The sequence below is a fragment of the Rattus norvegicus genome, chromosome 7, assembly GCF_036323735.1.
Source record: "Rattus norvegicus strain BN/NHsdMcwi chromosome 7, GRCr8, whole genome shotgun sequence".
NCBI lineage: Eukaryota > Metazoa > Chordata > Mammalia > Rodentia > Muridae > Rattus > Rattus norvegicus.
The window spans coordinates 13,328,679-13,344,456 of NC_086025.1; the positions used below are offsets into that span (position 1 = coordinate 13,328,679).

The following is a 15,778-nucleotide window of genomic DNA, read 5'->3' on the forward strand; positions in this document are numbered from 1 at the left end:
ATCCATCTCTTCAAATGCCTGATATTGTTTGACACAGTTTCTTGGTAGCATGTCTTTCAAGTGACCAAAAAATTATGCCAATGTTATTAAGAAACTCTTTTTTTTTAAATTAAGCAAATCTTAACTCCAATATTACAAACAAAAAAAGCAAAAATAAAAGTCTTTTGTGGGAATGAACCACAGATCAAAATGCTAAAATTTTATTGTACTTCTTTCTGGTTATTTCTAAAATACACAAACTCAAATTCTCTTTATACAACTTAACTACATGAAAACATTCACATAGCTTTATTTTTACTTTAAAATTTACATTTGGTTTGAACAGGTCCACTTTAAAAGTCCTAAGTGGTATTCAAATGTCCTGTATTAGATACTATATTTTGCTATCCCTCTACCCGACCTGTAAGAAAAACAGAAAGATATGAAAATATGTATGGGGACAGGATTTCATCCCACATATGCTTTATATTAGGGCTAAAATTAGATTCTGCTGCTCATGTTTGTTTCCCCTTCAAGATGTTTTCATTTTTTCTTGTTTAGCACTACATTTATTTACTTCATGGTGCATATACGCACATGCATTCAATGTTGTGCATATGGAACTCAGAAGACAACTTTTGGGAACCGATTCTCTATTTCTACCATGTGAGTTTCAGGGTGAAAACCAGGCTATCCTTAAGAACCATTACTAGTTAAGCCATCTCACGGCCCTTCCAAAATCTTTCTTTGTACCTCACAATAAAGGCAAATTGGCCACACAGAATGTCACGCTGTTTACAGTTATATAAGTTTTGTTGCTCTGAGATTTTATATAGGTTTCTAATGGGGTGTAGGACATATTGCTTACATGGACAATGTCTCAATAGTGTGAATTCTTTCATGCTTGAGGAAATTACCACAGTAAGTGAATTCTTTCCCACAGTGCTTACATACATAAAGTTTCTCTTTCATAGAGTGAATTTTTTTATGAGTGTAATAGGAACTCTGACTGTTGAAGGTTTTCACACAAAGATTACATGCGAAATGCTTCTCCGCAGTGTGAGTTTTTTCATGACTGTTACGGGTACTGGAAGTGGTAAAAGTTTTTGTGCAATGCTTACATGTATAAGGCTTTTCTCCAGTATGAATTCTTTCGTGACTATTACGGGCACTTGAAGTAGTAAAAGCTTTTCCACAGTGTTTGCATGCATAAGGCTTCTCTCCAGTGTGAATCCTTTCGTGCTTGATAAGATCACCAGAAAGAATGAATACTTTCCCACATTTTTTACACAGAAAGGATCTCTCACCAGTATGGATTCTTTCATGACTGTTTCTGTCACTTGAAGTGGCAAAGGCTTTTCCACAATACTTACACGGATAAGGCTTCTCCCCAGTATGAATCCTTTTATGATTGATAAGATAATCAGAACGACTGAAGGCTTTCCCACATGTTTTACATACAAAGGGTTTCTCTCCAGTGTGTATTCTTTCATGACTGTTTCTGTCACTGGAACTGGTGAAGGCTTTTCCACAATGTTTACAGGCATAAGGCTTCTCTCCAGTGTGAATTCTTTCATGATTCATAAAATGACCCAAACGTTTGAAGGCTTTCCCACATTTCTTACATACGAAGGGATTCTCTCCGGTATGAATTCTTTCACAACTGTTATAGTCATTGGGACTAGTGAAAGCTTTTCCACAATGTGTACATGAATAAGGTTTCTCTCCACCTTCAATGTTTTCATGAAGATTATGGGCACTGGAAATAGTGAAAACTTTTTCACAATGTTTACATTCATAAGAATTCTCTCCATGAATCCTCTGGTGCATGAGAAGGTATTTCAACTGAATAAATCCTTTTCCACATTGCTCACACACAAAAGGCCTCTCTCCACTGTGAATTCTTTCATGTTTTTGGAAGCATGACAAATACCTAAATGTTTTTCCACATTGTTTGCAAATATAACACTTTTCTACTATGTGAATTCGTTCATGACTGATAAGGTGACTGGAATTAACAAAGGCTTCTCCACACTGCTTACACACAAATGGCTTTACTTCACTATGGGTTGTTTCATCTATCTGGTCATATGTACATTTCATAAAGGTGGTCTCGTTGTGATTATTTCCATTGTGAGTTTTCTCTTGATGTTGATCACAATGGAGACTCCCACAAGTTACATTGCATTGCTGATTTTCACATGAGTTCTCACTAGAACTTCCATGCACCTGAAATGACTCAGAATGACCCATATCTTCCCAACATTTCTCATGTTTAAAAGCCTTCTCCACCAGTTCCTTACACTCAAATGGTTTCTCTTGAGTTTGATTACTGAGGTGCACATCCAAGGGTGAATTACCGATGACTTTTCTTGTATCCAAACTGCTTTCACATAGTGTTATTGCAGGAGGCATGTCCTCAGTAACAATATGCTTTGGAATCTGTGCCTGAGTTTGTTCACACTGACTACCGTGTTCACATTCACCATCTTTCTCAACCACCTGAGTTCTGGAAAAAACAAAACACAAAAAACAAACAAAACAAGAAGAGCATCATGGACACTGGAGAAAACAAAGGCTTTTTCACAATGCTTAGATTAGTAAGATTTCGCTCCAATGTGATCTTTTTAGTGCATGAGAAGGTATTTTGAATAACTGAATCCTGTGGTACATGGGAAGGTATTGATACTGGTATGTTTTTGATTTGGCAAACAAAGTGTTGGTGACTGACCCCAGTGGTCCACTACAGTTATAGTACTCCAGAGGCAAGAGCAGAAAACCTTCAAATTTAAAACAAGTCTGGGCCACATATAAAGATCCTGTCATGAGTAAATAAATAGACGTTCAACTTTGACTTTATAAGAATTACGAAGACTCTGGAGCAATAGCTCAGTAGTTAAGAGCACCTCTTCCTCTTCCAGAAGACCAAAGTTCATCATCGCTATGGGTGGGTTTGCAGTGGCATATGACTCAACCTTCAAGGGACCTATAGCCCTCTTCTGGTTCCATATATCATTCTCAGATATGTAGCATGCATTCACCTGAACCTGCACATACACATAAACTTAAATAATTTATGACCTTAAAAAGAGAAAATATTCAACCAAGGTGCTAGTGTTAGCATAAAAGAATATCACATAAAATTAGGAAGTACTACTCTACTTAGGCATTTGAAATACATAACATATATTGATTAGATTTTTACCAACATGGTATAAGATAGGACCAACCGAGAAGCTGGAACTTTAATTTAAAAAAAAAATGTCTCTATCAGATTGTCCTGTAGGTAACTCTACAGGGTGCTTTCTTGAGTTACTAAGTTATGTGGGAGGGCCAAGCTTACTCTGATTGGTCTCTCCTCTGAGCAAGTAGGTATGGGTTGTACAAAAAAATTGCAGAGCAAATTAGTGAATAGTGCTCTTCCATGGTTTCTACTTGAGTTCCTGCTTCCAGACCTTGCCCAGCTTAAGCTCCTGACCTGGTTCCCATGGAGACAGAGTGTGACATGAAGTATAAACCGAAAGAAACCATTTTCCTCCCTGGTCGCTTTTGATTGTGGGATTTAATCACAGGACAAGAAAGCAAACTAAAGCAGAAATGGGACCAGGCCCACAGGGTATTGTTATAGACTAACCATATTGTTTTTGAAAAGAAAGTGAAAGTGTTTAGAACTTTCCATTGGAAAAGTCAATGAATGCTTAGAGTTTAATGATTTGTTTTGGCAACTTGGAATGTAAGAATGTTAAGAGTAATGTAGACAATGGAAGTCTGCCTTGTCAAGTTTCACAGGGATGTCTGAGAGTGTAAAGGTCATATGGCTCGACTTATGTCACTCCCATTGATTACTGATTGATATGGTTGATATGGCCTCTTTGTTCCCTTACAGTTCCAAGTATCTCTCTCCTGAAGCTGTGTACTTTGTCAAAGAGGATGGCCTTGCCTGAGGAGAGGAACACCAGTCTTCAGTTAAGGGTATATAAGCTATCCTCCCATGTTATAACATCCAATCAAACTCTCAAAGGGATGTTTAAGAGTGCCTCAAAGACTCTAAGAGTGGTTCATAAGATATTTTGTATTAAGAATCTATGCTTTCTGGTCAGCTGGGGGTGAAGAACTGCTATGATAAACAACAACATCATTGAGATGAAATCTTTAAGAGATTTCGATCAGCCCAGAGACCACAGGGGACTAAGGCTACACTTCAAACTGGCAGCAAAACATGGCAATGTGTAAGATTCTGCCAGGTGGTATTAATTTTGGCATGGTTATGCAATGGTACTGTCCTCTCTAATATGCTAGGGTTACCCCTTCACCATTCACTTTCTGGCCTTTCTTTAGGAACTCCAACCTTGGCACTTGGCACAAAATCTCATCTGTTCTCAATAAACCCTTCGATCCCGGTGTTTTCCCTGTAACTCAGGTTTCAGCTTCAGCAATGGCATATTCTGGCCTTTCATGGTACCCTGACTCAGCTTCTCCATGACCCCTTTGTTCTTGCAGCTCTCATACTGTCAAAATTAATGACAGTACCATTGGTAATTTCCAAGAAGAGCAATAGTTATGGGCTGGAGCCAGCATGCGCCTATAGTCAAGTGATGAATGTGTGCTGTGTATGGCAGACTCAGAAATGTGTTACCCAAGCCCTTAGGAGGCCAGAAGATCATGAGTGAAGCCCAGATGAAATACACGTAGCTACAGAATTAGATTAGCATTGCTGAATTTCGGATTTACTTTGATCTAATTGTAAATGTGCCCTTCTTCTTCACTTTTTAAATCAGAAATGCATAACTTTATATTTGATTTACAGGAGCCCATAGCAGAGAACTTTTGGATTTGAGGCACTGAATATTTAATGTGTACGGCCCTCCCCGCTTTAAGACTGTGAAATTCCTAAAGTTATGCTACGATTTATATTTTGATATTAACATGAGATCATGAGGACAAACAAGGAATCAATTGTGCTGGTTAGGGTTTTTTTTTTTTTTTTTTTTGGTCAATTTGACACAAGATATGGTCATCTGAGAAGAGGGAACCTCTATTGAGAAAACAGTTCTATCAGATTGGTTTGTAAGCAAGTCTGTGGTAGTTATTTTCTTGATTAATAGTTGATATGTGAGGGCATCACCCTGGGTGTTGCTGCTCCTGACCAGATGGGCCTGTGTTCTTTAAGTTCTATAAGAAATGAAGCTGAGTAAGTCTTAATTTAGGAGTAACCCAGTCAGTAATGTTTTTCCATAATCTCTGTTTCAGGTCTAGTTCCCAGATCTCTGCCCAGATATCCTATGAAGAGGGGCTGTGAGCTGGAAGTCAGGATAGGAACCAAAATAATCTCTTTCCTCCTAAGTTGTATGGACAGTTGTGTGGTCCTGGTGTTTATCTCAGCAGTCAAAAGCAAATTAAAAACAGCTCTAAAATGAGGACTCACTGACTCAGCAGTGAAGAGGACTAATAGCTCTACCAGAGAACCTATCTTTGATTCTCAGCACCCACACAGTGGCTCACAATTGTCTGTAACTGCAATCCAGGGACAGAGAATCTTAGGCCCTCTTCTGGCCTCCAAGGGAACTCTACATGAATGTGGCACACAGATACATGCAAACCAAGCACACATGAAAAGCAAATAATTTTATAAACCAAGATAACAACAAGAAAACAAACCAGCTCTTATATATAAAGACTTAAGAAAAGGTCATTAAAAAAATATAACAAATACTTGTGAGTATGAAGGCAGCTTTTTAGGTAATGCACCGCTGGGGGGAAAATCTCTTATATAGCTAATTGTTATGCAGCATTTTGGTGACATTCAGAAATTACAGAGATGGCATACTCAAATTCTGAACGATCACACCCAATGCAGTTTTATAAACATTTATGTTAGAATGAATTTATACTTAGATATATTTGGATAATTTACTAGGTTCCCAGCTGTCCTATCATTCCCAAATGTTTGATGTAAAGTACTCTTTCTTGAGTTTAAATTACCCCAGATTTCACCTGAGATTTTGGTAGTCCTCTTCAAAATTTTCTTCTTGTGTTTTCTCTAGAAAATAAACCCAAAGAAATCATTATGGTATAATTAACATTATAAAAATATATTACATTCTAAATCTTATGACCTGACCAGGCACATTAAAATAAGTATATGTTCCCTTTCAAGCCATAAACCACTACAGACAGAAGCAGGAAATAGTTGTCTGAATGAATGAGCATAGGAAGCAGAGTGTGTTGTTACCTATGGAGATCAGGTTCAGAAAGGTCTCCTTCATCACATCTCTGTAGAGCTTCTTTTGACTGGAATCCAACATAGTCCACTCTCCTGAGGTGAAGTTCACAGCCACGTCCTCAAAGGTCACTGGCTCCTAAAACAGGGCACATATTAATTAGGATGGTCAGTTTTAACTGCATGGCTGACAGGATACAGAACCACCTAGGACCGGAGCTTCTGAAGACACCAGGAAGTGTTTATGTAAAGGTTAACTTGAAAAACTATAGTGACTACACCGAATCACTATTAGAGAACCCACTCACTGGGTGTAGAAGCATTTTCTGACTTGCACGAAGAATTTTATTAGAGGAAATTTTAGACATGAGGTATTAAGAAAGCAGCTGTAATTGCTGTGACATTAATTCTAGGCACTGTGACAATAGTGAGGAACGCAGGCACAGGACATCTTTGTGATGAGACTTTCCTTGGGCTTTGCACCCAGTCGTCTCTGAACAATGCAACTAACTACCCTGTAGATATTCTTTTTTGAACAGTCATCTGTAGGCAACCTTGGACCATATCAGCTATCAGGTTTCAGCCTTTTAAAAGAGGCAGTCTCTTAGTCCCGCCAGTAACAACTTACTAATTTCCCGTATCTAATTCAACTACGTTTTGGAACACATCTGGTAACAACTGAAAATGGTCTAAAGTAATGGGCTACTTTCAGACGCATGTACCATAAGGGGAACTGTGTTCTCAAATATTTAAGGAGAATCTTTCATCATTTTGTCTTTGAGTAAGGCATATGATTAAAATTAGATACATGATGGGAAATAACACATGCAGTGAGCAAGGCTTACCAGATGTACCTATCAATCAAAACACAGAATGCTTAGCAAATGCTCCACCCTTAGCAGCCAAATCCTTCCTCTCAGAGCCCCAGATAGTAACTGTTGCCCTTGAGAACTGTCTTAGAGTTTTATTGTTGTAAAGAAACCATGATAACATTTAATTGGGACTGCCTTACAGTTCAGAGGTTTAGTATATTATTGTTTTAGTGGGAAACATGGCAGCATGCAGGCAGACATGGTGCTGGAGGAGCTGAGAGGTAGCTTGATCTGCAGGCGGCAGAAGGAGAACGTATGTCACTTTGGTCACACCTTGAGCATATATGAGACCTCAAAGTCTGTCTTTTCAGTGACACGCTTCTTCCAACAAGGTCACACACCCTAACAGTACCACTCCCTATGGGCCAAGCATTCAGACACATGAGACCAAGGTGTGGGGGATTGCTATTTATAGCACTATAAGTACCCTAATTCAGTGGCCTGCTGTCTTTCTTTACAGAACATTTTAAACCTGTACTATGGCTTAGCTTTGAATCAAGCTACCTTGGGCCCACTAGCAATGCCACCCATACTCTTTCATCAGTTGGGACCTTGAGAGTCACCAGAAGTACATGCCAGGAGCAGTCTTGAGGATTCAGGTGTCTGAGTCAGATACAGGGTTTGATACTGACACAAAGACCATAAAAATGAACTAGGATCCATCCCTTCATTTGGGATGCTTTAAATTTAGCAGATAAAGACACAGCGGATACTTTGTGCTTGGAGGTGTTGCAAAAGAAGATAGTGAATTTATTTTACTAAGGGAAATATGGAATCAGTACAGAAACAGGAATGGAATCATTTTTGCATAAACTAGGTATGAAATATATGTATAAAGCGATGTGACTCTGTCCAAGACCACAGTTTGGATTATACTTTAGGAAGACTATTGAATAAAGGGTTTGGGAAAGACTTTGATTTATTTGATACTATACGATGAAACTGGCCAAGACACTTGCTGAACCCACATTTGCGACTCATGCACTTTCTGATCCTTTCTAATGCTCCTTTCACGTCTCTCCTTGTACGTGTTGGCTACGCTTCTGTGAGCTTATACTTCTCAATAAGGAGTGAGGCCTTGCTACAAGAAAAAATTGATGAGCATGATAAAAACAGTCTGTGTGTTACGTTTTAAGCTTTGCTACGAATCACCCTATAATTAGAGGAGGTTAAGTCAAGTATGACAATGCAAACCTGCCATATCAAGAATCCTGAGACTAAGCAGGAGGATCATTAGTTTGAGGCCAGCCTGAGCTACAAGGTCTCAAAATAAATTATCAAAACGGAGAGAGAAAAAGGAAGACTGGCTCCAGGGGTAAAATTGTGAAAATGACATTCTTCCTCTTATTTATTTTCTTTTTTTCCCAAGGACTTCAGACATATCATTAACATATCAATTTGGCAACCTATCAAAAGGATCAACTGTTTTTGTTTTTTTTTTTTTTAATGTGGACAACCAATACTATAAACTTTCCTGAGACCTGCCTTCATTTTATCCCACAAACTAATCACACTGTGTTTTCTTTCTCACCCAATTTTAGAAGTTTAAAATATTTCCTTCTTCATTTGTTCCTTTAATTATCATTCAGTAGTGTTTTGTTTAGTTTCCATGAGTCTGTGTACTTAGTTCTACTGCTGATAACAAAAGTGGACTTTTATTCCCTATTTAGAATGCAATTTCCTGATGTTTATAGAGACTCTCTTTGTGTGGGTGACTTTGGAGAAAGTTTCATAGGCTCTTGAGAAGATTGTCTATTTTTCAGTGTTTGGATGGATTGTTCTGCTTCACATCTATTAAGTCCATTGATTTATTAATTCCAATTTTTCTTTGTTTAGTTTTTGTCCAGATGAGTCACATGGTGAGAGTAGGCTACTGAAGTCATCCGTTATCATATTATTGGGCTTCCTTTTTTTTTTTTTTTTTTTAGTATCTTAGGGTTTTATTGCTGTGAAGAGAGTTGAAGGCAACTCCTATGAAGGCAAACATGTAATTGGTGCTGGCTTACGGTTTCAGCGATTCAGTCCGTTATCGTCACAGCGAGACGCATGGCAGCCTGTAGGCAGACATGGTGCTGGAGAAGGAGCTAAGAGTTTTACATCTTGATATGAAGGCAACCAGGAGAGACAGGCTTCCTCAGGCAGCCTGCAGGAAGCTCTTGCTGGCCCTGGGTGGAGCTTGAGCACTAAGAGTCCTCAAAGCCCATCTATGCAGACACTCACTTCCTCCAACAAGCCCAAGGCTACCAATAGGGCCACTTCCCGTAGGCCACCACATGTATATTCAAACCCTCACAAGCAGGGAGGAATGACTAGGGATATAAAAGGAACTGCACTAGTGAGGAATGCCCTCTAGCAGGACTTAACACTCCACGGGTCACAACAAGGACTCCATTTATAAGTCAGTGCAGCTCCCGCTCTGTTCCACCACCCCTAACAGTGTGATCAAGCCTGAGAGGAAAAGTGAGGCAGGAACGGCTAGGGGTGAGGGCTGGGGGCGATGAGACCTCAGGCATCGAGTGAGAGAGTGAGAATCAACTCTCAGGAGGCAGGCTTCAGCAAGACAGATCATTTAATTGGGAGAGGGGGGAACAGATTATTTAAACCTTTTGGGTAGTGGATAGCAGGGTCTTCCGGATGAGTGTACATCATTGGCTAGCGCCAGGGTGCTGGGGATGTATTGGGCTTCTTCTGTAATTTTAGATATAGTTGCATGTCTTTTACAAAATTGGGTGCACCTGTGTTTGTTGTGTGTGTTTATTGTTGTAATTTCCTCTCGGTGGATTATTTCTATAAAGAGATGAAGTGACACTCTTTATCTCTTTTGACTAGTTTGGTTTGAAGCCTATTCTGTCAGATAAAGAATAGCTATGCCTTCTTTGTTCCACTTGCTTGGAATACCAGCTACTCTTCTTTTACTTAAGATGAAATGCATTTTTGATGATAAGGTAGCAATTTGATTTTAACAGTAAGAGCTATTAATGGTTAGGCATAGTGGTGCACACCTTTAATTCTGGCAGTTGGGAGGGCGAGGCAGGTGGATCAAGGGCATCCTAACCTACACAGTGAATTCAAGGACAGTTAGACCTACATCATGAATTGCTGTCTCAGGAAGAGAGACACTTCTAGAAAGTGAGCTGCCTAGAAAAGGCTCAGACCAGCAGAGTGACTTGGGGGAAAAAAAAAAAAAAGAGAGACTGGCCAACCTCCTTGGAAGAGGGTCAACTAGCTGAAAAGGACAGTGTCCACCTTGTTGAGGTGTCTGCAGGCTGTATAGGATTCTCCAGGTGTCTAGCTTTCCTAAAATGTTACCCATAGTGTGTGGTTGGCTTTGGTGATACAGCTATCTTTGATTCATTTCTCACCCCATAAGTAACTCTTCACTTATATTTGAATAATAATCCCAATAAAACTCAGTGGTTCAACAAGCTGGACTTTGGTAGGTATCATACTTTGGTCTTTTGCTGTTTCCTTGTCTAGCTTGACAAGACACATCTAGTAGAATCCCATCAAAGAACAACGACATATAAAAGTCACAGTTTAATTGAAATTTAATAATACTCAGTGATTCACCAGTCAACAAATAAACTAGATAGAAAATAAACAGAAAATCTCTAATTCAATGACATTATGACGTCAGGCATGCCTTTAATCTCAGCACGCAGAAGGGAGAGGCTAGTTGATCTCCATGAGTTTCAGGGCATCCTGGTCTACATGCCAAGTTGCAGGCCAGTCACAGTTGAAATTTTAGATCTAGTTGGATGTCTTTTACGAAATTGGGTCTACCTCTGTTTGTTGTGTATGTCTAGTGACTGAGTCTCAAAAGGTAGATAGATAAATAAGCAAATAAATAAATGACACCATAAAACAAATAAACCAAGTAAACATACAGAGAATATTCCACTCAAACGTAAGACACACATTTAATGCAAGCAATGGGAAGTCTCTTAATAGACTGTTATGTATAGACACAAAAATATGGAAAACGTAAAACAATGTCTTGTATTCTATCCAATTACAATGCAATGAGTCTGACAGCAACAGGAATTCCAGAAAATCCATAGAGATTAAATAACATACTACTGAATGATGGATGTGTTACTTAAGAAATAAGAGATCAAATACCTTCCTTGAATTGAATGAAAATGAAGGCATAATGTGAGAAAACACATAAAATTCAATGAGGACAGTAGTAACAGCAACATTTATAACTCTAATTTCCTACATTAAAATTCAGACAAGGGGGGTCCTCTCCACCCCCAAGTCCTGCCTTGCAATGGCCCTCTTAGCTCCTTATTCTGCATTGGCGGGGGTGGGGGGTGGGAGAGCTGGGGGTGGAGGGGAGTGTCTCAGAGAACAATCCACTGAAAATGATCTACTTTGACACTGGTGTCTTCTGTGTTGATCAGGATGCACACCCACATCACTAGCAGCTCACCCTGGAAGAGTGGTGGTGTCCTCTGATGTTGGGGCTCAGAAGCCTGGGACGCTCCCTCCTTGTGCCTCCAGGATATCCTGCTGATTAGAGGGGTTTCCCTGGGCCTCACAGGTGACATGGAAGACTACCAGGACAATGTTAACCACATTTTGATACCCTGTTCTACGCTGGTCCTTCCTATGTGACAGGACATGTTCAGGTGAGAAGCAGGGGTTCTGATGTCCAACCTTTCACCTTTGATCCCTCACCTTTCCGTAATGGATCTAGAATACCCTGACTTTCAGCCAAATCACAGTGAGTTATTACCCATCATTCTCTATCAGCGATTTCTACCTTAGTGACTCCACCATGACCTCCTCCAACCTATGCTTTCTGACTCAGAAACCTGCATTACTGGAAACCTGGGACTTTTATCTCATGTGGCAGGGAGGTCAGGGTATCATTCTGTGCTACCTTTGACCCAAAGGACTCTTGTATTGGTCCCTGACCACCTGACCATGTCATTTGCCTTCCACTCAGACCTTAAGTACCTCTAAAGAAAATCTGGATCTCTGACTTGTCCTCAATCATTAGAGTCCTATAGGTCTACAAGGTGCAAGTGTGGGATTAGGGGCTTCTTTCTGCTCAGACCTGATCCCACCAGCTATTAGAAGCCCAGATGTCCCCTTCCCACCCTGCTCCCCAAAAGTGAAGAGAACTCCACAGTGTAAGGTAGAACCATCTCCTCCCAGTCCTTGAACCTTAGGGTTCATACCTTCCACTCATTCTCCTGCACCCCAGCTCCTATTTCCAGAGCTCGGTGCTATAGGGATGAAATTTCTGACACTGTGCCTTGCAACTCAAGGTTTTTGAGAAGGATTTGCTGTTGCCTTGGAGACTGACGAATCCTTTTTAGCCATGCACACCGGGATGAGAGTTACACATCCGTCTTAGGGGGCTAGGGAGAATGCATCACCGTGGAAGCTAGGGCAGTATTATTCTTCAAGCTTTTCCTATAAAATATGATTTTGTACTTTGACAGAAAAGTCAGACAGGAAGACGGAGAGATGGCTCTTCAGTTAGGCCACTTGTGGCTCTTCTAGAGGACTCGAGTTTGGTTCTCAGCTCCTACCTGGTGAGGTGGCTCATACCTGCATGTGAGTCCAGCTTTAGCGGATCCAACACTTTCTTCTGACTTCTGCAGAAACCCAAGCGTACATGCGAACGCGCATAAGAACATGAAAGCACACACACACACACACCCCAAAATATCTTTTTCCAAAATAAATTAGATGGATTTCAGATGAACGACCTATAGCAGCACCTTAAGGCTTTGAGAAAACAAGATCCCAAAGTCCAAATCACTAAGTGGAAGAAATAATGAAGATCAAGGCTGACATGAATGAAACAAAAGTAAAAAACAAAATAAAACTCACTGAAGTGGAATGATGGCTCAGAGAAGTATGTGTGCCTTTTGCATTGGATCTGAATTTAGTTCCCAAGACCTACATAGTGGATCCTAACCATCTCTAAGGCCATTTTCCAGGGATCTAATGCTTTCTTCTAACCTCTGTGAGCATTTGGAAAACATGTTATATATCCTTTCTGGTAGGCAAAATGCATACACACACACACACACACACACACACACACACACACACACACACACACGTTGGTGTTTGAAAAGATAAACATAATTGATAAACCCTTAGCCAAATAAAACAAAAAAAGACACACATTAATGAAATGAGAGATGAGAAAGGAGGCATTCCAAAGACACCAAAGAAATTCAGAGAATCATGGTAATAATATACTTGAAATTTTATATTTCAAGGTTGGATGTGGTGGCGCATGCCTTTAATCCTAGTGAAGGCCACAGTAACAGTGGTCTTCTGTTTTTCTGCTGTAGAATCATAGGGCATGAACTGACGGAAAACCTCCATCGAATGTTCTAAGAATGCTGAAGGGGACTTAGGAGGCAGGGGCAGGCTGATCTCTGTCAGTTCAAGGATAGCCTCATCTATATAGCACGTTCCAGGCCAGCAAAGGCTACATAGTAAAAACTCTGTCTCAAAATAAAAAATATCCCAATAATCTCATTAATATGTGTTCCATGTTTGCCACTAAGCAGTCAATGACACACATGCTACTCAGGAAACTCAGAAAATCTTAGGATCTTCCTGTCAGAATCTGAGGAAGGTTGTACAGCATGGATGAGGATGTGGCTCACTTAGTAGAGTGTTTACTTAATATGCAGGAACTCCTTCCCTCTGTCTTATCCCCAGCACCACATCAAACCAAGTGCTGACTCAGGCCTTGAAATTCCAAACTTGAAAACCTGAAGGCGGGAGGATCACTAGTTCAAGGTCATCTACAGCTACGTGATAGTCAGGAACACACGAAACCCAGTTTTAAAATAAAAGTAAAAATAAATGAGGGCAAAGAAATGGGTCAGCAGGTAAAAGCAGCCGTCTAGTGAGCTTTGTGACCTGTGTTTGAACCCTGAACCCAGGAGAACCAACTTCAACCCCACAAGGGAGTCCTTTGACCTACACAGTATGCTATGGCATGGGAGCCCAAAGATTGCCTCACCACACATGAACAACACTAATAAATTTTTAAATGTTTTGCACACTCAAACCGACTCTCAAACAAAAAATATTTTATCCAGAAGATAGAAGAGATATATGTTTTTCTCTCAGCTGGACCCTCTCAACAGCTTCCCAATAGTCACAAACTACACTGTCTAGAAAAACCACTTATACAAAGGCAAAGGAAACAACTGAAGACGTTAATATTTTTCCAAAAGGCAGTAATCTTGGTAAATACTAATTAAGGAGCCCACCTTGTAGGGCATGATGGTGCACGCATCTAAATTGCAATTTTCAGGAAACAGAAGCAGGTGGATCTCTTGAGTTCAAGGTAGGCCTGGTCTAGGCAATGAGTTACAAGAAAGAAAACAAACAGTCTGAGTTTGAAGTGAGTTCCAGGATAGCCAAGGCTACTGAGAAACCCTGTCTGAAAAACAAACAAACCAACCCACCAAACTAAACCACCACCACCACCACCACCACCACCACCACCACCACCACCACCACCACCACCACCACCACCAACAACAACAACAACAACAAACGCACACTGCATATCCTTTCTCTTTGGAGAAGTAGCCTAGAGCAAAACTAATACAAACCCAAGGAGATCGCAGCAAACAACAAAGTAGGCCAAACTCAAATGCAAGGTCAGACTAGCAGCAACGCTCACCACCCAAGTCCCTTCACAGCACTGACCAGACTCCGCATCACCAACCCGTCCGCGCTGCAAAGTCTGCCGGGTGCATGTCCATCGCGCGGATTCCCCATGATAACCTGGGGACCGAGAGAAAGCAGTTTCACAGCGACAGGACAGGAAGAGCTCCGACTCCCGGGTCCTCCGGTGCCAGCCTCCACCTCAGACTGCAGCACAGCGCCAGGGGAACGTCGGGTCGGCGGCGCCAAGCTGCGCCAGGCTGCGTCCAGGCCGCGGCCCACGACTTCAGAAGCCACCACGCACTCACCATTTCCAGCTTCGGACGCATGCAGAGGTCCTTCGGAAGGGCCTGCTGACAAAATAGGCAGCACTGACTGAAACCAGCTGTCACTACACCTCACAAAAGCTACACGGGATTCAAAAATGGAGCCAGGGGCAGAAACTTCAGAACATCCGTGTTCCTCATTTGACAGTTCCAGCAAGGAAGTAACAGCGGCTCTGATTGGCGAAAGATGCTGGACCCGCCTTCTTATTCGTGAGTAGCAGGATCAACGACCTTTCCCATCCCAGGCAAATAAAAATGATAGATAAGATCAACACCCAATCGTAACCCAGGCCTTCCCTTTGGCGTAAACCCGTGGGATCCTTGCATTTAAGCACAACGCCCTCTGGGATTTAGTGCAGGCACTCGCTTCGTCGTGTACTCAGCGGGATTCTGTTTCACATAAGACAGTCCTACAGATTGGCTCTGGACATCCCAGACTCAGTGCAGGGAAAGGAAAATCCATGACCCCAAACAGGAAGGTTACCCGGTCAATAAAAGGACATTGCCAATAAAGAGTGATAACTTAAGAATTTGAGATGAGGCAAATGGACTTTCGCACCTATATTTTTTGAAAGTTAAGATTTAAAATGTTGATTGAACTCCAGGTTTGAAAGAAACCTGTACAGCGTGTTAAGACTTTGTCTGACGAAATAAAAATTTAAAACATGTTTGATAAATACGTACGCTTTTGTAAATAATGCCTGTTCTTATAAGCTTTA

General features: G+C 40.8%; 1 protein-coding gene across 6 annotated transcripts; it reads right to left on the minus strand.

The window, feature by feature from the left end:
* Window positions 1-162: 162 nt before the first annotated feature.
* Window positions 163-15,454, minus strand: Zfp239l1 (zinc finger protein 239 like 1). 6 transcript variants are annotated; one of them, XM_063262860.1, is made up of 6 exons: window positions 15,042-15,221; window positions 14,776-14,853; window positions 6,212-6,338; window positions 5,974-6,019; window positions 1,101-2,488; window positions 163-400 (listed from the first exon to the last, which is right to left on the minus strand). In XM_063262860.1, exons 1-6 carry the CDS (start codon window positions 15,060-15,062, stop codon window positions 384-386), a joined length of 1,677 nt encoding a protein of 558 aa, XP_063118930.1. In that variant the 5' UTR covers window positions 15,063-15,221; the 3' UTR covers window positions 163-383. The 6 variants fall into 6 exon arrangements, with proteins under 6 accessions (XP_063118930.1, XP_063118931.1, XP_006241176.1 ...); XM_063262861.1 differs by lacking the exon at window positions 14,776-14,853 and having other exon boundaries at window positions 15,042-15,228; XM_006241114.5 differs by having other exon boundaries at window positions 163-2,488; window positions 15,042-15,219.
* Window positions 15,455-15,778: the final 324 nt, after the last annotated feature.

Bases quoted from the DNA above. Each gene is read 5' to 3' on its own strand.
- Zfp239l1 (XM_006241114.5), bottom strand. From the start codon at position 15,062: ATGCGTCCGAAGCTGGAAATG. The intron at 6,339-14,775 runs GTCAGTGCTGTG...GCCCTGTTTTAG, and splicing joins GGTTGGTGATGCGGAGTCTG to GAGCCAGTGACCTTTGAGGA. The intron at 2,489-5,973 runs GTGAAATCTGGG...TGTTTTTTCCAG, and splicing joins GAGGACTACCAAAATCTCAG to AACTCAGGTGGTTGAGAAAG.